The sequence below is a fragment of the Echinops telfairi genome, unplaced genomic scaffold (assembly GCF_000313985.2).
Source record: "Echinops telfairi isolate 266 unplaced genomic scaffold, ASM31398v2 ScPeMD7_25;HRSCAF=90, whole genome shotgun sequence".
Lineage (NCBI taxonomy): Eukaryota > Metazoa > Chordata > Mammalia > Afrosoricida > Tenrecidae > Echinops > Echinops telfairi.
This window is the reverse complement of record NW_022103922.1, coordinates 19616516-19633781: the sequence shown is the minus strand read 5'-3', so window position 1 is coordinate 19633781 and position 17266 is coordinate 19616516. Positions and strand designations below refer to the sequence as shown.

General features: G+C 48.4%; 1 protein-coding gene across 3 annotated transcripts in view; it reads left to right on the top strand.

Annotated features, from left to right (window-relative positions):
* Positions 1–17266, top strand: part of SLC24A2 (solute carrier family 24 member 2) — a 273697-nt gene that overhangs the window by 197791 nt on the left and 58640 nt on the right. For 2 of the 3 annotated variants that reach the window (XM_045289181.1, XM_045289182.1), the window contains one exon: positions 13404–13454. The exons of the other annotated variant lie outside the window; for it this stretch is intronic. In XM_045289181.1, coding sequence (XP_045145116.1) covers positions 13404–13454 — 51 coding nt within the window. The remainder of the gene's footprint in view (positions 1–13403; positions 13455–17266) is intronic. 3 annotated transcript variants of the gene reach the window in all.

Sequence of the window (17266 nt, the reverse complement as noted above, 5' to 3'; positions counted from 1 at the left end):
CACCCCCGCCCACCATCATGACCCCAGTCCTGCCTTCCACTTCAGGATAGACCGGAGCCTGTACACTGGTACAGATAAGAGCTCAAGACACACAGACTCCAGGTCAGATAAATCCCCTCTGGAACAGAAATGGGAGTATGGATCCAGGAGGGTAGGGGAAGGGGGAAGAGGAGAGGAAAGGGGAACTGATTGCAATGATCAACCCACAACCACCACCACCACCCCAAGGGGATGAACAACAGAAACCACGGGGGAAGGGAGACTGATTACTGTAAGATATGAAATAATAATAATTTATAATTTATCAAGGGGCCATGAGGGTGAAAAGGAAAAAAGAGGACCTGATACCAAGGACTCAAAGAGAAAGTAAATGTTTAGAAAATAATTATGGCAACATATGTACAAATATAGTTGATACAATTGATGTATGGATTGTTATAAGAGCTGTAGAGGCCCCCAATAAAATTATCTTAAAGAAAGAAAGCTACCTGGATAATGGGACATCAAATCCAATTTGTGAAGAATTTAATAAATCAGAAGTAACAAAATTCCAGTATTAAAAAAAAATCATGTTGTATTCTCCTTTTGCATTTTGAAGGATTACTCCAGTGACAGTGTGAAGGGGGCGAGGGATAGACAGGTGAGAAGAAGAAGAGGTCAAATAAGGCTATTGCAGTGGCTTAGGCAAGACCGCAGACTAAGGCAGGGGTGGTATGAACAGAGCAAATAGGACAGAATCGAGGATGTGTAGGGAGTACCAGGAACTGCCAAAAGGACAAACAAATTCTGTCTTGGAAGATTTGGCCAGAGTACAGCCGAAGTACAGCCAGAGTGCTCCTTAGAGGCAAGGATGGCTAGACTTTGTCTCGTGTTCTTTGGACATGGTGTCAGGAGAGACCCGTCCCTGGAGAAGGACATCATTCTGGGTAAAGTAGATGGGCAGTGAAAGAGAGGGTGGCCCTCAAGGAGACGGATGGACACGGTGGCTGTAACCATGGGCTCAGGCATAGGAACTATTGTGAGGGTGGTGCAGAGCGGGGCGGTGTTTTATTCTGTTGTGCATAGCGTTGCCAAGGGTCTGGACTGACTCGATGGTGTCTAATAGCAACAATGCTGGGGCACAATTGGGAGGGCATCGTGACTGGGTGGATTGCGAGTATGGTTGACAGAAGCAGATGCATTATGTTCAGCTATGCCTCGTGGGTCTTATCTGCCTGTTTGTGCACATGTAACCCAGACCTTGTTTCAGTGGAAAATAGCCCTGTACCCAGCTACCTCCTGGGAAGTCGTTACACAGGGGAGGGACAAGCGGGAGAGGCTAGGGAATGTTTTATCATTTTTAAGACTGATAATAAATGTGTTTGTATCACCACACCAGATTTGATAGGATTTAATCGGGGGGGTGGGGGAGTCTTTTTGCAGACATACAAAAGTAAACCCAAAATGTTATAAAATGTCATTAGTGAAATATTCTCTCCTCACCCTACAACCCACCCCAAACACTTTTATTGAGAATGCTTCTCAGAAACTTGCTACTAGAAGCGCTCCAACAGCTGTTTTGAAATAAGACATGAATTCTAAATGTTGCCTGATGGCCGCAGACAGTATTTGCTGTTCAAACCAGCTTTACAATGTGCTAGTCACCATCTTGAACAATGTGATTTTCCTTCTTGAAACGCCATCTAAAAATGATGCGCTCAGAAAGAATGGTGGGTATTCCATCTGAACTCTGGATGTATGCACATGAAGGCAATAATAACGACAATAGGAAGAACTAATATTTATTGCGCACTCACTGGGCACCATTTCCCATGAAGCAGGTCCTTGACTCATCGCATCCATTATGAGACAGGAACGTCTATGGCAACCAGATGACAGACAAGCGCACAGAAGGTGCTTGGTGTGGGTGGGTGCTGTTGAGTCCCTGCGAACCCGCAGCCACACTGTGCACAGCAGAACAAAGCACTGACAGTCCTGCGCATCCTCACGACTGCTGTTACCTGGGTGCCCATCGTTGTGCTCCCTGTGTGAACCCATCTGCTTCAGGGTCTTGCTCATTTTTGCTGACCTATTTTGTCCTTTTCCAGGGACTGCCTGTCCTGATAACCTGTCCAAAGTATGTCAGATGAAATCTCAACATCCTCTCTTCTAAGGAACATTCTGGCTGTACTTCTTCCAAAACTGATGTGTGTGTGTGGTGTGCCAATTCTTCTCCAACCTTCCTTACTCACTGTCCAGCTTTCGTACGTGGAAGGCCATTGACAAGCCCATGGCAGGGAGTTAGTGTCCTTCCCAAGGACACAAGGGAAATAACCGATGAAGCCACAGCCATGGCCAGCCCTGATGGGCCCCAGAGGCACGCTCTTAATAGAAAAATAGTCAGGACTATTTTTCCAAGCAAGCAGCCCCTTTGAGGTTTCCCTTTGAAAATCAAAACATTCAGACCCTTGGGCCATCTCTTTCCCTGAGTCATGGCAGCTGCTATCCGGCAGGCCTCTGACTTGTGCAGCAGCGTGAGCTACGACCTGGTTCTGGGCCATCCCCATGATGGGCTGCTGAGCAGCCTTGGAGCTCTATGGGATTTTCACCATTTGGGTTTCCAAATTAGATAGTCAATCATACCTTCCTTGTCTGTCTTAATCTGGAAGTTCCTCTGTAACACATTCAGCATCACAGCAACACACAAGCCCTCAATAACAGTTAGGTGGTGGCTCCATTGATGGTGCATTGGCCTAAAATGCTGGGAATTCTACCACTGAGTTGTACATCCTTTAAATGATGTCTCTATATACCATTGTCAGATTATGCAAAAATATTCACCATTTATAGACTTCCTTTAATTAAGGAAGTCTATAAATTTATTATCAGTCTTAAAAGTGGCCAAGCATTACATATTCCTTGCCTGATTGTCCCTCCCTGTTTAATGACCTCACAGGTGGTGTCTACAGATAGGCACAGGCTTGTCTTCCATAGAAACAGGAGCTGGGTTACATTACCCATGAACAGGCAAATAAGACCCATGAGGCAGAGCCTAATATGATGCATCTGCCTCTGTAAACCACGCTCACAATCCAAGCAGTCATGACGCCCTCCCAATTGTGTCCCGTCATTGTTGTTATTAGGTGCCACCAAGTCAATAGGGCCCCATAGCACTGCTATGCACAACAGAGTGAAGCCCTGCCCTGTCCTGCACCACCCTCACCCTCTTTGTCAGTATCTAATCATTCTTCTATTTTGACTGTGCCCAACCCCTCCAATATAAGCTCATGAAAATAATGTTAAAACAAGATTTTAGTATAAGTGGCCACTTACTATGATTTATTACATTAACCTGATTGTGTTAGACTGGGTAGACTAGAGAAGCAAATCCAGAGATACTCATGTATGTATAAGAAAGAGCTTTATTATCAAGAAGTCATTAAATATTAAGAAAACATCCCAGCCCGGTGAAACTTAGGTCCACATGTCCAAAACTAGCCTGATACTAGTCCATAAATCCCTCTTCAGACTAACACAACTACATGCAGTGATGCAGAATGCAGGAAGATCACAGGCTGGTGGGTGCAGAGTCTTGTGAATCCAGTGGAAGTGGAAGCATCACAAGGCATTGGCACATGTCAGCCAACTGGCTTGCCAACAGGAAGGTAAAGCAGAGAGAGACAGAGGTTCCCAGGATCCTCCTTATGAGAAGGCCATGCCCATAAGAAGGTACCATCAGGCTGGGACCTGATTGACAGGTTAGACTCCACCCCTTCACTCTATCAAGTTGACACCAGATTATGTAACTATCACTCACTGGACATTGACCCAACCAGAGAATGATAGTTCCCACATACTTAGGGCTTCCAAAGTTCCAGGCACTGTGTGAATCCCTTACAACAAGATAGTGAGGCATACAAGTATTACCCCTATTTTATAGATGAGAAGATCAAGATATTGAAAGGCATCTTACCACAAGGGCATACAACTAATAAGAAGTAAAGTCTGTATCAGAGCCCATGTCCATTGAGTCCAGAGCTTAAGCTATAAAAATCTCTCTGTTCCACATTATAATGAGAAGGTCTCTCGATTATCAGGCTTATCTTCCTGATTTTGTGAAGATCAGAGGAATGCTGTCAGTGGGACTTCCAGATTTAATTGAAAGAAAGCCAATATTTAAAGACATATGAATCACAACCATATATTAAAGAATGCTAGCATTCATTAAATATGTGCACCAACTGCTCCAAGGGAGAAAGATGGGGTTTTCTGCACCAGTAAAGATTTATCGCTTCAGAACCTCTACATAGGGGAGCTATGAATTGGAGTCAATTCTTTTGTGTTGACTCCCTTGCCCGGGTTGCTCATTGTTTTTTTCCTCCACAAGTCCTTTCCAGAAACTTGTTCGTTCCATCCTGTCCTCTTCCCCTCCCCCAGCCCACTTCCAAAGGAAAGCTGCAGAATGGTGTGTCCAAGTCCGATTTTTCTTGCTTGATCATCCAGAGCATGTAAAATGTGGTGAAATCTGGCCTGAGTCAGCTTCGCACAGGACAGAAATCAGTAACCACTGCTATTGCTAAGCAACACCACAGAGGAGCTGGGCTGCAAATTAGGTGACAAATTTATAAGAAGTCAGAGTATCTAGGGACTCACTCGGGCATTTCATTAGGAACCATCTGGATGTTCCACAGTAATGACCACACATTATTGTTCACTGTTCAAGGATGATAATTCCCACATAATTATATCGGCACCTCTCTTGGTGCTCCTAATGCACAGGCAGAACCATCTATTGTATTTTCCATAACCCAGCTATTTCTCCACAAGGTAATTGGGGACAGTTACAACTATTGGCAACCTCTGTCTCCCCCCCAAAAAAAAAGTATAAAGCAACACCCAAAGCTCCCCCGTGGTGTGTGTGACGGCAGAGCTGACTGAGCGGAATCACGTGGGAAGGAGTGAATTAGTAATGGGGTCATCACAGCTCAGTCTACCTAATAGAGGCTCCACCTTGTGGGTCCCAGGGGAGTCTGCGTTGATGGGACTCAGTCTGCCTCTAAGCCAGAGATGAGCAAGCTTGCGGTACCTATACCAGGTGGGGGGTGTAGGCTTCAAGGGAGAAAAAGAAGTGAACCAGACTCCTTGATCCTCTGGTGATGAGTTGCTAAGCACGGACGACGCCTCATTCCAACAGCCCAGCTGGTCTCATCCGTTCATTCATTCAACTTAGAATGTTTATGATAAAACTGGACTGAACTAAGTGCTTTTAAACCAAGGATTGCAAATTGGTCGGCAGGGCATATTGCAATTTGAAATGAGTTGCCAACATTTAAAATCAGATTTCACCTAAAAATCCAGGACTCAAATTTCTTCTGAATACTCCAAGGTCCGTCTAGAGGAAGCTGGACTGAGTGGCTACTGCCCTTTGTTGATGGGCCCCTGTCCAGTTCTCCATAATCTCCAACCGCCCCTACGCGTTTCCCCAGCGCGCGTCTCTCCTCACCTGTGTCGCTGCCACCTGTAGGCACTGACGCATGCAGCTCTTTCTGAAATGATTTGTTGGAGTTTTGTCAGCATACCTGTGACACCGAGGTCCTGAATGCAATGCTGAGGAGTCCTGCTTTAGTCACAGGTGTCAAATCAATATTTCCTGGAAGCTAGAGCCCCCGATGCTGCTGCTAGGTGCCGTTGAGTCGGCTCTGACTCACAGCAACCTTCTGTATAACAGGACCAAATCCTGCCTGGTCCTGCGCCCTCCTTATGATGGTTCAGCCAACGGGCATAAATAAGGAAGGGTATTTGCAAAGTGAAGGTTGAGGGTTCGGAAATACCAGCAGTCTCAAGCCATACCAAGAGTGCTGGGAGGTTGAAAAGAGTGGTTATTTCATGAAAGGCAGGTAGATTCAGGGAGCAGAAAACCTAGGTGATACATCTCATCAGAGGTAGCCATGCACAGGTGTGTGAGCATATGTGTGTGATCACATGCCCGATTTGAAACTCGACAGCTGGTGAAGGCTCGCTCACAAATTCAGCTTCTGTTTCCACTTGCAGTATATGTACTTGCTTCGCTTCCACAATCTAAGTGAGAAGTTTTCATCTTGTAGAGCAAGAAGGGAGCCTCATTAGCATGGATTTGGAAGACCCTGGTGTGAAAAGAACCCCGTCAGCAAACGCATCCCTGTTCACAGTTTGGGGGCGACATGTGTGTGCTACGTGTTGAGTGCAGCTGTCCCCAGACAAACACGGACACATTCAAGGGCCTCTTGGAGAAGTTTCACAGGCAATCAATTCCCCCGCTGAACGCTAAGCACAGCTTCGGCGCTGAGTCAGTGTAGCTTTTTCTGTACATCATTTTGAATCTGAAGGTTGAAATATTCCTTTCCCTCTGACTTGACTGAGAAGCGAGGAATGGTGATGTTTCCTCATTTAGCCCCAGTCTCTTAAAGGTTTCTTTTTCTTTGTTTTTAAGCTTAAAAAATCCTTTTTTTTAAATGAACAGTTGATATCAAAGAATAATGACCAAATAAAGCCACTTAATAGAAAGCCATTCATTTCAGGGCAGCTGCTTTGAAGATGGTGTTTTTTAAGAACATCAAATTAGGCTGTCGTAGAAATGTGCTTAACTCATAATTCATGTTTGCTTTGATTAATATTTTCACAGATGAGGGCAAGAGAAAAAAGAGGGTGGTACCATTTTAACCCAGAAATGCTGCAAGAAACTTAAAGATTGTAAGCGTTATGTTTGCAGCGGATAAAATTGGAAATTAGAGATATTCAACCCTTTGACTATTCACAAAACTTAAAAAAAAACAATTTTGTCTTATAAGAAAATCAATTCACAGATTTGGGGGCGGGAGGGGTGGAAATATACACCGTTAAGCAAAAACATGAATACTGCAAAGACATGGTTCTGGAAATTAGCCAGGCAGCCTTTTTACCAGACTGAATTTTTTTTTTTTTTATGGTCTCCCTCGTGGTGAAGGGAGGAAGCCGTCTAAAGGGTTTTGTTGGCTCACCCATGTCAAGTGTAGATTACAGATAAGTAGCACTTGACAAAGGTTTCACCAGGAGTCTCTGGGTGACACCACCCATTAAGCATTTGACTACCACCAAGTGATTAGAGGTCTGAGCTCACTCAGAGGGTCCTTGGAAGAAAGGCCAGGGGACTGACTCCCAAAAGTTAAGAGCCATGAAAACCCCATAGGCTGAACTCTCCTCTCCTCTGCACACATGCGCCCACAGAGTCAGAGGGGACTCAGTGGCCACTGGCCATTTTCACCCACACTGCCCTGGCTAACGTGGGTGTCCATGGGATCCCTTCAGCAGACATGAAGAGGAACACCTGTTACCCCACATGCCTGTGCCCCTCCAGGGCCATGTGCGTTATAGGTATTGTCTCCTCAGATCCTCACCAAACCTTCCTGAGAATGGGTATCGCTTGCTCTCATCCCCATTTCACAGATGAAGAGATTGAGGCTCAAAAAGATAGGTGCCCTGCTTATTCATACCGCTCCTCTGTAGTAGAGGTGTCTTGTCTGTCTGGCGCAGAATTCCTGGCTTTGATAATGACTCCCTGGGCACAAACAGACAAGAAGCCTCAGGCAGCCTCCTCAACTTCAGCAAGTTCAAAGTAGATGCAACCAACCACCGGCTGGGCCTCCCTGTCAGGCGGGGACACGCTTCTGTTGGCATGCTTTATTGTGTCACCGTGAGCAGAGTGGATGGGACAAGCAGGGCCGGCCCTCAGCTCTGCTGGAATGGATTTAATCAGAACTAGGTTCCAGCCTCTGAGATGCCACATGCCTAGTGGGGAGACTGCCTGGAATACCATTACTCAAAGGGGAGGGACCCGGGTTCCAGGTGGGAACTCCGAGTCTGTGAGCATGGAAAGGTCTACTTTTCACATTCTGCCCCCACAGGATGCTCATAGATAGGAAAGAAGAGCGTGCTTGATCAAGAGGTTTCCCTTAAATTCTGGCCTCAATATAACGGTACATCTTTTGTTGCTGAACAACAAATACCTATTTAAAGCCTCTAGAAGAAGAGGTCTGGGAACCCTGATGGTGTAGTCGTTAGTGTTGGGCTTGGAACTACAAGGTCAGCAGTTTGAAACTACCAGCTGCTCCACAGGAGAAAGATGAGGCTATCTCCCCCTCCCCCTCCTCCTCGGTGGGGAATCCACAGAAAACGGACTTGATGGCAGTGAGTTTGGGGTTCTTCCATTGGGTTTGAGTCTTATTATTATTAGCAAAATGATGTAAAAGGCCAGATGCTCTAAATGCACTGCATTATATCGCGTGGCGTCTCCTGCACTCTCTCGATGATATGTGCAATAATAATAGCTGATAATAATTGCTAATCACTCAACTGCTTAGCATGTGTTGTTATCTCCTTTATTCCTGACTCCAAACCTATGGATGACATACGTCTACCCCAGCTGAGAAAGCCGGCACTGAGAGATGTGCGATTTGTTCAGAGTCAAACAGCTAATAAGTGGCTGGTCTTGATTCAAACCTACACCTGTAGCTTCACAGTCCAGGCTCTGAACCCCACTGTGCAAATGAGAGTACTCCTCCCCAGAGAGTGATGAGGGCCAGAATGTGCACCTGCCTCCTTGAGAGACAGTGGACAACTTTACCAAAGGCATTGCCTGTGTTAATTTTTGGGTCTGTGTGTGCATTTCAAACTAATACCAAAAATTAAGCCTAGCTCTTTGATGTAAAGAAGATAATTGAGTTAATCATTCCCCCACCCCACCCCACCTCCACCAGCTAACTCTTACATAATAAATGCTGGTTCTCATTGATTTCTCTCCCTCAGTTTTGTTGTTGTTGTTGTTTCTGGTGCTTTTATTGACTGTCTGTCTTCTACGTCAGGACTTGGAAGGTCTGACATGTGTCTGCTGCGCCTTGTGGGGCACTGGCTGCTGACCAAGGTCTGAGAATGCCAACCGCTTTGAAAGTGGGGCTGAGAGAAGGAAAATGGGAGGTTGGAATCTCAGGAAAGGAGGAAAATAAGAGCCCCGCCTCCTAGTTCTCACTCGCTGATCTTTGAGGCTACAGGCAGGACCCTTACCCTGATTTTTGTCCAACAGGAAGTGTGGACAAGAACTCAGAGGTATCTTTAAATCAGGTGATGAGACGCTGAGCAAACCCAGGAAGGAAGGGCTGCAGATCGACCTTCCTACCCTCCTGTAGATCTAGGAGCTTGGCACCTGGTTAGTTATCTCATGCTGCTGTAACAGAGAAGCCACAAGGGGGTGGCTTTAAGAAACAGAAGTTCATTTTCTCACCGTGTAGGAGGTAGCTAGAAGTCTGAATTGAGAGTGCTGGCTCCAGGGAAGGCTTTCTTTCCCAGTCACTTCTGGAGGAAGGTCCTTGTCTCTTCTGTGCTTCTGTTCCTGGGCAGTCTTCCTGGGGCTTGGACTCTGTTTCCCTGCCTCTACTTCTTTCACTTGCTTGTTTGAGCTTCTTTAGATCCTGAAAGTGATTGATTTGACACAATTTGTACTAATTCCTGGGTTGTGCATTGAACCTCTAAAAACCAGGCCAGTGGTTCAAACCCAGTAGCTGCTCCAGGAGAAAGAGATGAGGCTCTCTGTTCCTGTAAAGTGTTATGACTTCAGAAACCCTAAGGGACAGTTCTCTTCTGTCCTCCAGGGTCCCATGAGTTGGAACTGAACGGATGGCAATAGGTGGGTAGACTGGGTCATCTGTGGGTCCATCGATCTCCTTAGCATAACAAAAGCAATCCATTCTCAATGGGATGATAGGTTAGGATTTACAATTTACAATACCTATTTGGGGGCTGGGGTGAACAATTCAATGGATAATGCCTGTGACCCCAGCTGCCCAAATAGCATGAACACAAGCATGGTGGCTGAATAAATAGCTGGGAGCTGAACATAGCTGACCTCCTCTGGCTTCCCCGTTGTGACCAGGGTGGGGGACCAGCCACGCTCCAAGCTCTATCCTTCTTTCTCTACTCAGTCACCAACCCTTCCTCCCATGCCACTCTACCTCTGTGCTGGGCCCAATATTTCAGTGAATGGCCACACAACTCACAGACACTACTCCTGGTGGTCAGAGGGCTTATGAGGGAAGTTAAGAGTACGGATACAGTCCCTCATTGGTTGTTAGCCCCTCAACCTATCACGGGATAGCCCCATCTCTCTCTGGTTCTTATCTCTCAGCCATGTGGTCCCTTAACCTTGGCCTCCATAGGCCGAGAAGCCAGCTGGCCTGGCATTCTGTCTGTCCCACGGTTTCTGATCCTTGGGCCAGCTAAGGAGAAGGTACCCCACTGTCTCGGAGCCACGGTCTGTGATACATCTGGTCTTAGCAGCCTCCGCACTTCAGACAGAGATCATGCTCCTCCAAGGTTCTCTGAGTTTCTCTCACTGCTGCTGCTGCTGCTGCAAAAATGGCCCATCCATATGGCCAGGGGAGTGGTGAGGAGAACTGACCCATCAATCCCTCTGCTACCATGACACGCTCCCTGCTTGCATAATCCCACCCAATCACCTTTTGGGTGTTACACACACTTGGGTAGGGGAAGCAAATTCAGAAATTTCACTCCAGCACAGTGGCCACAAGGGGCAGTATTCACGACCTGCTTCCAGATTCATCCCAACCACCGACCGCTGGGTTCTGGAGTGATTTATTAGGCTGGGTGGCCTTGCTAGAGAAGGTCAGGTAAGAGAGACAAGATGCTACCCAGATGAAACAGTCCCTGGAGAGATCGAACCCATCCCATCCTGGCTGCCTCTTGTTCAGCTATCCCTCAACTTCCTCCCTTGTCTGCCAAAGAAACTTGGTCTGGATTTGACCTAGTTTGAACCCTGAACCAATGACCCGAAAGGGCACCTTGGTTATTCTCTGTCGGGGGTGCTGATCGGGGGCCATGTGCCAAGGCAGGTGAGTTTTCAATCCAGAGACCTGCTTCACGGGCCTTTGCCGCTGCTGGCCAGCAACAGTCAGGGGCTGAGGCCATTCTCATTAGGTGTCCATGGGTGATGTCCCCTCTACATGCATGCTGAGGCCTGGCCCAGACACACTAGGACCTGGCTCTTGGAGATGTGCCCCACCTGCCGCTGGCCCTCGGGGCAGTGTGGCGCGCTGGAGTCCCTGTCTCATCATCCAGTTGCTCTCAGTGTTCAAGAGGAGCATCTCACAGGCTGGTCCCTTCTCGGAGCTTCTCCGCCTTTAACCAGTGGTAGCAAGCCTGGCAGGTATCATACCCACTGCCTGCTTCTTCACAGTGCTTGGAACTGCCAAGTGACCTGCGTGGTTCTGCTCGTCATTTCCCTTGCTCCTCATCTTCCCCCACATGTAGCCCCACTGTGGGTGTGTTCCGTCCAGCTCCCATCCCCCTGTCCCGTTCATCACCCAAGGAAGCAGCTTAGTATCACGTCAGACATCACAGTGGCAAGAACGTGTGGGCTTTACCAGACACGGACAGCATGTTCCCCCTCAGGAGAAATCGTTATAGATCACTGAAGAATGTAATTATCTGTATGTATGTATTCCTCAGTCGACAAGAGGGGAAGGAGGGAATAACGTTGGCTGCGAACTGATGTTGGGCGGTTCTGGGCTGCTGCTTAGGAAACAGGCCAGAGGACAGAGAGCTGCCCCGCTGACAGGACAGGGCAGTGAAAAGGCAGCTGCTTAGCTTTGCTGTGTAGAGCCTGGTCACTTCGCAGATGCAGAGCCGCCTGAATTCGACTGCCCATCGCAAAGCACAGAAAACGCCAGCTACGGTTCCACTGCTCTCCCTTACCTCTGAGGAGTAAGAAGTGCTGCCTAAAGTAAAACTAAGTGGTTTATATTAGTCATCGAGATGCTGCGTGATTATGCACACACACGCATTCTGTGTAGCAATCTGGGTGTACCACTGTGAGCATGTGTCTTACAATTTACACAGGTATTTCAACCACTTAAGAGTCTCCCACTTGTCTAGTGTCATCAATAGACTACTGTTCTTCAAATACGAATCATCATTATGCTAGTAATAATTCGCTGAAAGAAATCCCCAGAAGTCAGCTTAAAAATAATAACAATAAAAACACCTGACGTTCATGCAAAACCCAGTTTTGTATCAAAGCACCTGCATCCTTTGTAATTTCTTGAACAGAATCTAAACTAAGCTAGTTTTTGCAGAAAGAGAGATGAAGCAATGTTCCCCCCTCCAAAGCATTGTTTTTTATTCATGGATTAAAATAGCTTTAGGCAACTCTCTAGGCCTGTGGAGAAAGCATCTATACATAGAGAGTGTGTATTATAAATTTAAAATAGAAGCTTCTCCACCCGTGCACTTCCAGTCAGGCCTTCTCCCATCCTGCACACGTAGCCCGAGCTTTACAGGGTGATGCGGACGTGGATTTCCGGCAGCCTCCCTAGTTAATGGGCCCCGGGAGGATTCTGCAGAGTCCCGGGAATATCTCTGGAGTCTAGTTAATTTCTTAACGGTTATTGGGAGTGTTGTTATGACCACAAAGAATATTTTTAGCCTGCTCGCTGTGTGGCTGAAAACCATCAGGACTTTTCAGATGAACAAGAAGGAACGTTTCTTATTTCAGAGCTGAAGTAAGGAAACCGAAACGGTGTCCTTCGTCACCTCCCTTTCCTCCCCACCTCCGCTCACCGCAGCTCCTTCTCTGCCCGTGGTTGGCTTTGCAGCCCGGGTCCTCTGGTCACCTGTGCGCAGAGGAGGGGATGCTGCCCCCCAGCCCGAGCAGTAGCCGGCCAGCCCTTGATCTGGGAGTTGCGGCTGTTCACCTGTCGGATCAGGTGCCTGGGCCTGCGGTTCTGCCTCCCGCTTCCTCCCACACGACTTACTCTGCACCTTCCGGAGCTCTTCCTGGCCTTTATACTCACGACTTGCAGTGTTGCCTGCCTGCAATCCCAGACAAGACGTGGAGGCAAAGCTAGAAGCTGGGTTTTCATTTCAGGAGTCCCCACGCCATCCCCCTCCACTCTAGAAAGCAGTGCTGTGGGAGAAGTATTGTGACACGGACGTCGCACGGGGGTCCCAGTGTCTCGTAGCCTCCGTGGACCTGGACACAGTCCGTGTTCGGTCCCTTTCTCTGCAGTGTCACCTCTCTCTGCTCATCACAGGGCCGAGCTAGAGCCGCTGTGAGGCTACCTGCCGAGCAGTGCGTTCCGTCAGGTGTTGAAATAAGTGTGTCCTCTTCTGGAAGGCAGGCCGCACCCGACCCCCAGCCGAAGAATGTATTTAAAGTGATTTCCGAAAATGGGCCGCGAACGCTGTCTGCCACATGGCCCATGTTGGCACATCTCTCTATAGTTGCGATTGTGGGATTTGACAGTGTAACTCTGAATCTGATTAATTAAGAATGTGTAAAAACAAAGTTCTTGCATTACAGCTCGTTCCTTATCTTTGTGTCTTTCACTGTGATGTTGTAGAACTTGGATCATACGGAAAGCTAAAATATTATGACACAATGACTGAAGAAGGTAAGCATGATTTTAGAATTGTTTGCATTGCGCTCTTTTGGTTGACGGTGTCTGTTGCTTGACCATTCATTTCTCTCTGGCTCTTTTTTTTTTTCCCCCTTTCCGTTTTTGCATGACTCCAGTGACATTGTGTGATTTTTTTATTCTTTCTGCGTTTTCGTCTGGTTCTCGCCTTTGTGTGGATTTGGAACTGGAGGCGTGCAATACCATGGGTCATCCTGTTATTCCATTCCAAAAGCCCGAACCATGTCACCTGGGTAACACTCAGAAATGGTGTCAGCAGCGCAAACATGAGCCACCAGCCCACTGTGTGCGTCAGCCTTGCTGCCCCACGCTCTCACAGCAACATCTAGAACCACAGGCAGCCAGCACTTGCAAGGCTCATGGGGTGGGGAGGGGAGGTACGATCCGGTGACTATCTGATCTGTGAAAAGGAAGGAGTCACTCCAAAGTCAGCCAGAGACTACGGACCCGGAGCAGCTAGGGACCTGTTCTGATGCAGAGGGCAGGGTGTTCATGACTGAATCCCACAGCTCCTGTCGATGGAGACAAGAAAGAGCAGGCATCTGAGAGGCCAGCCCCACAATCCCGGCCGGTGTGAGTGCAGATCCGGCGTTAGTTCCCACGTCATTTGGAGTTCCCGTTCTGTGCGCTCAGGACTAGCATTTGATAACCGTTTTGCTTGAGGCAATAAAGAAGGGCAGACATTTGTTTTCAGCACAGTCTTCTCTCCCTCTTCAGAGCAGCTCGGTTCTCTGGGAGGAGGCCAGCGGTTACGCACTGGGCTCCTCACCAAGAGCTTAGCAGTTCGAAACCACCGGCCTCTCTGCAGGAGAAAGACTAGGCATTCTACTCCTGTAAAGAGGTGTTAATCTCAAAGAAAACCCACATGGGCAGTTCTCCCCTGTACTATAGGCGTCGCTAGGAGCCAGTAAAGACTCGATGGTAGTGAATTTAGCGTGAGGTTTATGTTCTATAGGGAGCCCTGGGCAAAAATGTGTAGCTAAAAGGCTTGAATCCACTCAGAGGTGATTTGAAGAAAGATCTAGTGGTCTACTTCCTACAAAAAAGGGGGAAAATGACCACTGAAAGCCATGTGGGTCCAAGTTGTCCACCGACACACCGGGTTGGCATGTCAGAGTTGCTCCCCGGCAGCCGGGCAACATGCCTTAAGCTCCTGTGAACACGGGATCAGCACACGACGGCATCCACCTTTGAGCTGGACTGTGACCAGGCCTGATGCTCTGGCTTTGAGCGTGGCCGTGAATGATGGCAGCCGTGCCACCGGTGATTGTGGTGGACACACATAGCTGCTAGCAAGCCTGTGATCCACTGATGCCCTGAATCATCAGGAGCACCCGTTTGAAGGATGAATGAGTCCCCGCGCCCAGCCGAGCCCCAGTCAGATGGCACCTGGGACAGCTCCCTGCCTCAAGTTCACTATGAGCCACAACTTGAAAACATTCCATTCCTGTCCCGGGAGAGGGCTTCTGATTGCCCTGTTCCCATGCCACCCCACACATACCCCCACTTTTTGCACCATAGACAGCTAATATGTGTACGACATGAGAGCATTTGGTGCTTCACCAGATGTCTACACTGATACTGACAAGAAACCAAATAACATCAAGCTAATTGATTCCTTCTCCCTAAGAGGAACTCCCAAATGTGTTGCATCTCTTGCTTTCAGCTTCCAGTATTTCTAAGTTGCCTTACTTTGCCAAAGAGCTCCTAGTTGCTTTGCATGCGGGAGTAGAGCCTCTCACAGCCCCGGGTGGGCCCTGGCCCCTGCCTATTCTGGCTTCTGCGCAACGCCTCTGAGCCTTTCTCTGCTGCTCCCCCTGCGCTGTAATTAACCACCATGATGTTTTCTGAAGCAGCAGGTTTCTGTGAGGCTCTCAGGCTGGGCCCTGGGGGAGTCCAGGAGCCTTCCAGCCTCTTGGGGGAAATGCAGCTCCTTGGGCATCCAAGGGTAAAACGCCACCTGCCATCCAGGGGAAGAAAGGACAGTCCCTGCCTTAAAGGGAGGCTCCAGGCCCTGCCATGATTTTTATCCCAAATCTTCAGACAATTTCTGGTTTTGCTGGTGATGGGCATAAGAAGCCAAAGACTGACTTGGGTCCGACAACATCAGCAGCAATTTTACAACAGCCTGGGGCCGGGGTGGGGTGGGGTCGGGGGTGGAAGAGGACACGTTCAATAAGTAGGGGAACTTCTGGATTAAATCAGATGGGTTTCTTCCCTCCTGACTTCTCTGAGCCTCCAGTCTGAACCCAGGACAGATAGGGAATTGTACGGAGGGCTCGGGTTTGCAGTGCTTTAGGCTTATATCAGAGGGCTCGCTCTGGCATGGATCAATAGGAAATGCTAGTAGGTAAGGTAAGCATTGGGTTGCTAACTGCAGGGTCGGCAGTTCACCCCACCAGCCTCGCTGAGGGTGCAAGTGGATGCTATGTGCTCCCGTGAAGAGTGACAATGCTGCTGAAACCCTCTCTGGGGTCACCATGAGTCGGAATGAATGCAGTGGCAGTGGGCTTGGTTGGGGGGAAGGGAAGGGCATTGTTAGTTAGGGTGCCGCTCTTCACCTAATGCAGGCTCCTGGGGACAATTAAGGATCTCCTTGAGCGCACCGCAGTTTCTCTCAGGTGCCCGCTAGAAGGGACATTCAGGAGCCAGTGTCTCCATCTAGCCTCCTCAGATCACCCATGGACATCAGCCTCCGTGTCAGGCCAGACCCAGCATCCGTCTGATTCTGAAAGACTCAGAGTCGGTCAGTTCCAGCAGACGTGGTGTCTGCCTAGCGCAACTCCCTCAGACTCGCAAGGGCGCTCCCCTCCCACTGACCCAATAGTAACTGTGATTCACGTCACTGCCACTCTCAACCTTGAAGGACGTGCAGTCGATACGAGGTGGTTTGGGGTGGTCGTTGTGTACTTGAGACGTGCCCATCCAGGGGCACATTTCTTTTCACAAATTTAGAAATGTTACCCAGTCACCCCGAGACTGGGCTTTCTAGTGATCACCCCTATGACTAATCATTACAGCTCTTGCCAGGGAATTCTCTGGAGGGTTTACAAGGTCAGCGTGTTAGGCCAGGTTGTCTAGAGAAACAAAGGCAGTGACACGCCTCTGTGTATAAGAAAGAGCTTTATATCAAGAAGGTATCTCAGCCCAGACCAACCCCCGTCTGTAAGTCTGATACTAGTCCATAAGTCCCTCTTCAGACTCAAGTAGCCACATGCCAGTGACGCAGCCTGGTGGACCAGGAAGATCAGAGGCATGTGGATCCAGAGTCGGGGGAAACACAGCAGGGTCCCCACAGCTCTCAGGGTTGGCAGCTGAGTCCCAACAAGTAGGAAGGAGAAGTGGCAGAGAAAAAGGCGGTTCCCAGAGTCCCTCACTCTTATAGCAAAAGCCACATCCCCAAGGAGGTGTCAGCCAGCTACCGCTTGATTGACAGGTTTGATTCCACCCCTAGTCAGAAGTGTCCAGTTGACATAAAATCATCCAGTTGCCACCATCAGCAACTGGCAGTGAGGCCTACCGCCACCCGCCAAAGTGGATCAAGTGGAAGGAAGTGCCACTCATACTACAGAGGAATTGTGTGACGATGGTTTTCGAGACACAGGAATTGCCCACACATATTCAGTGGGTTATCTTAAGCATCTACTCTGTGAAAGATATTCTGCTAGGTAGATAAAGAACGTGGGCAGTTTCCCACCGGGGACCTTACAGGCCAGCGGGGAGAACTATAGCACAGCCATCCCTGCACCACCAGGAAGAGAGTGGTAAGTACCAGAGGTGTTCAGAAA